Genomic DNA, 7,438 nt, shown 5'->3' with positions numbered 1-7,438 from the left:
ATGGAGTGGAGTACCACATGGATCAGTATTGGGTCATCTGCTATTCCTAATCTACATTAATGATTTAGATTCTGGTATAGTAAGCAAACTTGTTAAATTCGCAGACGACACAAAAATAGGAGGAGTGGCAAACACTGTTGCAGCAGCAAAGGTCATTCAAAATGATCTAGACAAGATTCAGAACTGGGTAGACACATGGCAAATGACATTTAATAGAGAAAAGTGTAAGGTACTGCACACAGGAAATAAAAATGTGTATTATAAATATCATATGGGAGATACTGAAATTGAAGATGGAATCTGAAAAAGACCTAGGAGTTCTTGTTGACTCAGAAATGTCTTCATCTAGACAATGTGGGGAAGCTATAAAAAAGGCCAACAAGATGCTTGGATACATTGTGAAATTTAAATCAAGGGAAGTAATGTTAAAACTACAATGCATTAGTAAGACCTCATCTTGAATATTGTGTTCAGTTCTGGTCACCTCTCTATAAAAAAGATATTGCTGCTCTAGAAAGAATGCATTCAGAACAGAAAATAGGAGGCACTTTTTTACACAGAGAATCATGAGGTTCTGGAATCAACTCCCCAATAATGTTGTTGAAGCTGACACTCTGGGATCCTTCAAGAAGCTGCTTGATGAGAGTCTGGAATCAATAAGCTACTAACAACCAAACGAGCAAGATGGGCCGAATGGCCTCCTCTCGTTTGTAAACTTTCTTATGCTCTTATGAGTCCTTCGGGGATCAGTCTTTGGTCTTCTCTGTACACCGGCTAACTCGACCACCTTATCCACCTAGGGTTTCTCATACTATTTTTATACTGATGCTCAGACCTTCCTCTCCATTCAATTAAATTGAATACAGTATAATGCAAGTCAACGGACAGTACTGTATTGTAGTTACTGAAACCAGAGACAAGCGAGCAGAAAGCAGACTTAAGACTATTAGCCTGGCAGTCTGAATATGACGAGCAGTTACGACAATTCAAGCCCTATATATCTGTGTGTGTGTGTGTGTGTGTGTGTGTGTGTGTGTGTGTGTGTGAAGCAACATGAATAGGCAACGATAGGCATTAAGTTAGTTGATTTTTTATTTATATATATATATATATATATATATATATATATATATATATATATATATATATATATATATGATTTGAAAAAGAAAGTTACATGAACCATTTACCTGCTGGACAGTCCCGTCGTTCTCGATTCTGTAGTGACAGCTTTCCTCCATACAGATCCAGTTCCTGTGGTGTTGCAGTTCGGAGGTAGTCTGATACTCTGGTTCTTGTGTGACACTGTGTCTCTGTAGTTTTTACTCTGCCATCACACTTAGCTCATCACAAACCTGCATTCCTGTCTCAACACCGATGGCACTGTTCATACTAACACAGTGATGCAGATTCATTGAGGTTACTTTTCCTTCCGTTTTCCATTTCTCTTCCCCTTTCTATCCCACCCCCATATAACTTCTCAATAGGAACCCTACCAAGCCTGAGACACTGTGTGTGCTTCCAATCACATACAGCAGAGGAGATCTGAGCAGCTTGAAGAGGAGATGTGCCTTTTGTTTGTTTGCTTGTCACTTTTCTGTAAAGTGGCTCCAGCTGATTTTTCCCAGAACAGACTTCTGCTCTGCTATCCCGGGAGAATGTCCCAGTGAAGTTCTCTTATCTGTCAAAAGCAGTGGACACAAGGACAGACAGACAGAGAGAGACAGACCAACAGACTCCTTGAAACACTGTGATACTCTTAGTAACTTGTGCTGGAGAATGTCCTGACCAAGTTTCATCACAAATTGAGCAAATAGTTTTTACTGGATGCATGTGAAATGCTAATAATGCCAGCAGGCAGACAGACAAACTCTTCCACATTATCCCAAGGTTTTGATACACTCAATGTCCTACGCAAGTTCAGTTCTTAAAAACCTAAAAGGACCGATTCGAGTCTGGGCTATTCCACAGCTGACCATGGATGGGAGTTCCCAGGAGGCAGCACTCAATTGGCTGAGCACCGCCAGGGTGGTGGTCTAGGTCGGCCAGGGTGTCCTCGGCTCACCGCGTACCAGTGACCCCTGTAGTCTGGCCGGGTGCTTGCAGGCTTGCCCATTAGCTGCCCGGGGGCTGCGTTGTCCTCCCACGCTGTAGCTCCTGGTTGGTTGCAAGGTGAATCCGCAGTGTGTAAAGAAGTGGTCAGCTGACGGCACACATTTCGGAGGACAACGTGTGTTCATCTTCGCCACTCCCGAGTCAGCGCAAGGGTGGTAGCGGTGAGCTGAGCCTAAATAAAAATCATAATTGGCCATTTCAAATTGGGAGAAAATACAAAATAATTGGCAACGACTAAATTAAAAAAAAAAAAAAAACTAAAAAGGGGGGGGGGGGATCAGGATATTCAAACCTGAGAGAGAGAGAGAGAGAGAGTGCGAGTGTGTGTGTGTTCTGCATGTTACTGATAATCATCTTCAGTAAGAATTAAATAATGCAACAATAGAAAGTAAAAATCAGACTTGCTTGCATGGTTTTTATTCGCAACACCATTTATTGCACAAAATCAATGGAACTGAACGGAATTGAACATAAATCCTGTTTCAACGGATCAGACAGAAAAAAAAGCAGCTATCTCTTCAAGGATAAATATCTTTACAATTTTACAGACATTCTGAACATTGAGGGATATGTCTCAATCCTCTTCTCTTCCTCTACCTTTACCTCACTCCTTTCCTTGTTATTCCTCTATCCCCTCTTCCCCTCACATACCCTCACTCATCTCTTCTCTCACCTTCCTCCCTACTATCCTATCTGCTCTCCCTCCCCTTTCGTCTTACCTTCCCTCCTTCCTCTGCCACTTCTTTTTACTTCTTCCTATCCCTCTCCTCACCAATTCTCTCCCACTTCCCTTGTCCCCATCTATCCATCCCTCTGTTCACCCCTCATCCTCTTCTCCCCATCTCTCCCCTCCTCTTCTCTCTCCCTCTCTCAGTCCATACACACTCTCATCACTGTACGCTACATAGAGGAAAAAATCATCTTCATGATTTTCCTGCAGAAAAAAGGAGAAAGAAAGAAGAGATCAGCGTGCATGCTCTAATTCAGAGCTTCAACAGAGCTCAGAGAACAAACTTAATCTACACAGCAGCGAGATCTGTGCACTCCATTCAGCAGAGCACAACACAGCACAGCAGAGAACAGCACAGCAATATCATTGCTTGCATGACTTATTTCCATATACAGTAATAAATATGATAACTATTTAATTAGTTAAGATGCAAACTGAAAAACACTCTCATGCAGACAGTCAGACACAGGGACAGACAGATGGGCATCCACACTCACAGACACAGACACACCCTACATACTGACAAACACAGACACACACGCAGCTTGACACACACAAACAGACACATGGAGACACACATACACACTCCCAGACAGACAGACAGAAACACAAACACACACAGTTATAGACACACACACACAAAGAGACAAACAGATACAGACAAGCACACGTAGACAGGCAGGAAGGCAGGCAGTGTGGAGTCACCTGGTACAGAAGGCCCATGGTCGTGCTGGTCGGGGGGATGGTGTTGTTGATGAAGAAGAAGAGAGCATCTTCAGGACGTAGGTGAATCCTCTTCCGAATGAGGAAATAGAACTGACCCACTGAGAGAGGAGGGGGTAGACAGGGAGAAGAGGGAGAGGGAGAAGCAGAAAAAACATAATAAAGACAAATGTATAAGTGACTGACTGACATACGTCCCACAAATGCACTGGCACCTCAAAATGATCTCCACTCACTACCAATGAATTCAGAACCATTGTCTGAATGGGATACTTGTCCTTCACGTCATTAAGTTCCTGCGGTGGTTAACAACTAGACTGGTCAGTAAATGTATTGCACTCTTTTTTCACACATACCTGTGAGCTCCGATGGCACTAGGTACTTTCTTTTGTCTAGATTCGGAACTCTGGCTTTTGGCGCTTTTTCCACAATCACCTGTAGAGGGCAGAATAGAGGAATAGAATTACATTACAATGCAAAACAAGACCACAACAAACAGAAATGCCAGTCTTTCTTTCTTTCTTTCTTTCTTATTAGATGTACACAAGTTAAACTGGGAGAATGTAGTAAACTGGCACAGATACTGATAAAGAAAGGGCTTTGTCTCTCTGTCTGTCTGCAGATAACCAGGCATTGTATTGTTAAAGCTGAAGACAGTAACAGCGGCTGCCTCAGTAACAGTGCAGACAGTGTTGGCTCTCCAGTTTGTTTCCTCTGTAGTTTTAGCAGTAGGCAGGCACACAATTTTACTTCCTCCTTGAAGCTCTCTATCACTCTGTCCGTCACTCTCATGTGAACTAAACAGACAGACAGACATCTTCCTGCTACGACCTGTAGCAGCAGAGGGTATGATAGGAACATTGTATATACAGTGAAATCTGTTTCAGCTCAGGGAAGAAGAGAAATGGAAACAAAGATAAATGAATAGAAAGCTGATCTCCATTTCCCTTTGTTTACATTGTTGTGTTTTTGTAAACACTGTCAATATTTTACAAGAAGCTCCTAGAAAGCTGATATTGGGAGGCATGTGAGGGAACAAACTGGCTGGATGGAAGAATGTGAAACCGCAGGTATGGCATTCCACCGTATAAAGAGCAAATTAATAGTGAGTATTAAGAACAATAGATGTTTACCAAGAGATAAAACGAGGTAATTAACATGTACGCCATATAATAATAATAATAATAATAATAATAATAATAATAATAATAATAATAATAATAATACTTACTGGCACTCTGTCTGGATACTTCTTACGAATTTTTTCGCCTTCTCGTTTCCTGTATTCAAATGGATGGTCTTCTTTGTATAGAAACTTCATGACTGGCTATTTATTTATAATGCGCCGTGTTATGAAATCGCTAGCAACTGTCTGCAGGATATCTCTATCAACGATTTCCCAATATGTGATGAAATAACAATATCTATGTGTTATTGTTATTATTATTATTATTACACTTTATACTGTACTATTATTACATTTTATACTGTACAAAGCTGTTATTGTGCATGTTCAGCAGTATTAATTATATAATAAGCAATCGAGTAGTTAATAGAGGAGGGGAAGGAGGGGAAATGATGTTATAGGCATATCTTTTTGTGTTGAAAAACATAAAACAGCTTGTATTATCCGCAATATAAATAAAATCGTGAAACGTTATATATATAACCTATATATATTCATTATATATTATATATAATATATATATATATATTGACTTCATATATGAAAATAAATTAGAAATTATTTATTTTTTATAAATTACCAATATAAAAACCTTTCCTTTCCCGCTCCTAGGAGGTGTATACCCTTTCCCCTAACGCTTCCAGTTAGTTTGGTGTCTTTAGGTTGTGTTGTGTTTTTTTTATTTTGCAATAAATCTTAGTTGGGTCTTTGTATTTGATGCAGTGTTGCGCAGTGACTGCGGTGCTTGGGCGATCAAAACAACAGCGCAGTGATGTCACTCAAAAACTCTGCAAAGGAGGGGATATTGGGAAGAACCAATATAAGCAAAATAATGGGGAAATGTAGAATGAACCATATCAGCTGCCTTAAAAAATACAGCGAACGCATCTAAATAGTATACTCTTAACGAGCAATAAGTTATAGCAAAAAACAAGTATGTATTTTAATGATAAATTAGTTTAAGTTGCTTATCGTTTAGTTTATTTCAAATGTTTTCAACATCCCTTTTTATTTTGGTTCTGTGTGCCGCAGTGTGGTTAAGCCGGTCGTCAAGAGCAACATCTGCTTGACAACGGGGCCTAGTGATGATTTTGCAGTTCTGCAGTTTAAAAACATTGACAAAAACGCAGACCTGTCAACTCTTCTAGTTTGCCGGGACTCTCCGTTTTTTCGACACTTATTAATAACAATTGTTATTCATGTTGAACAATTTGTAGATTTTAATTTTAATTTTGACATGATGGACTTTTTTGTTTTGATCAGTGGCAAAAACTCTTAATTAAAACCATTTTGATTCCATGTTGTAACACAATAAAATATGGAAAAGTCCACAGGGGGGTGAATACTTCGATACTTTCAATGCCTTGGAAATGTTCTTATATCCTACCAGAGATTGGTGTTTTTGAAGAACCTTATTCCAGATTTGCTTTGAATTTTCCTTCATCTTCACGATGTAGTTTTTGTTAGGAAATATACTAACCAACTGTGTGACCTCCCAGAGACAGGTGTATTTAACCTGAAATCATGTGAAACACCTTAATTGCACACAGGTGGACGCCATTCAACTAATTAGTGACTTCTAAAGATAACTGGTAGCACCAGAGCTTATTTAGCTGTGTCATAGCAAAGAGGAAGAATACTTATGCAATCAATTATTTTGTATTTGTAATTAATTTAGAACTATTTGTAGATTTTATTTTTCACTTTGACATTATGGACTTTTTTTGTGTTGATCAGTGACAAAAACTCCTCATGCATGCTACACTCTCCGCTACTAGCCTCAAGTCCGCCCCATACTTGCTCACCAGGCTACAGTCCAATGAGTGCGTGCCGGGGTTCCTGCAATCCACCAATGTAGCAATCTAGGTTAACAAAGGCGGTGCATCACACGTGGTGAGGCAATTCACACACAGGCAGAGGGCAGGCGTGAACCAGGGACCTCTCATACTAAAGCATAACGCCGATACCGCTGTACAAAAGAGCCGGCTCCTTTGCAAGGAGCGTATATCGGGCTTATGTCTTTGTATGTGATTACGTCACCTAACAACCCTGTTGTTATAAAATAACTGATCCTTGTGTTATTTTAACAACCACAGAAATATCCCCAGCTACTTCATTGGTTGTTGTTGCTTTGTAACCTCTCCACCACAATATATATATATATATATATATATATATTGTGGTATACTATATATATATATATATATATATATATATATATATATATATATATATATATATATATATATATATATATATATATATATATATGGTATATATTGTGGTGGAGAGGTTACAAAGCAACAACAACCAAGGAAGTTGCTGGGGATATTTCTGTGGTTGTTAAAATAACACGAGGATCAGTTATTTTAAGAACATAAGAAAGTTTACAAACGAGAGGAGGCCATTCGGCCCATCTTGCTCGTTTAGTTGTTAGTAGCTTATTGATCCCAGAATCTCATCAAGCAGCTTCTTGAAGGATCCCAGGGTGTCAGCTTCAACAACATTACTGGGGAGTTGATTCCAGAACCTCATGATTCTCTGTGTAAAAAAGTGCCTCCCATTTTCTGTTCTAAATGCCCCTTTGTCTAATCTCCATTTGTGACCCCTGGTCCTTGTTTCTTTTTTCAGGTCGAAAAAGTCCCTTGGGTCGACACTGTCAATACCTTTTAGAATTTTGAATG

The 7,438-nt window shown here is 39.5% G+C and overlaps 1 protein-coding gene across 1 annotated transcript; it reads right to left on the bottom strand.

The window, feature by feature from the left end:
- Positions 1-2,510: 2,510 nt before the first annotated feature.
- Positions 2,511-5,075, bottom strand: LOC121296099 (gamma-aminobutyric acid receptor-associated protein-like 1). The gene is made up of 4 exons (XM_041221299.1): positions 4,800-5,075; positions 3,925-4,003; positions 3,551-3,669; positions 2,511-3,049 (listed from the first exon to the last, which is right to left on the bottom strand). Exons 1-4 carry the CDS (start codon positions 4,887-4,889, stop codon positions 2,933-2,935), a joined length of 405 nt encoding a protein of 134 aa, XP_041077233.1. The 5' UTR covers positions 4,890-5,075; the 3' UTR covers positions 2,511-2,932.
- Positions 5,076-7,438: the final 2,363 nt, after the last annotated feature.

Source organism: Polyodon spathula, chromosome 21 (assembly GCF_017654505.1).
Source record: "Polyodon spathula isolate WHYD16114869_AA chromosome 21, ASM1765450v1, whole genome shotgun sequence".
In the NCBI taxonomy this organism is placed as follows: domain Eukaryota; kingdom Metazoa; phylum Chordata; class Actinopteri; order Acipenseriformes; family Polyodontidae; genus Polyodon; species Polyodon spathula.
Note: the sequence above shows the minus strand (reverse complement) of the source record. Positions and strands in the feature narration are given on the sequence as shown.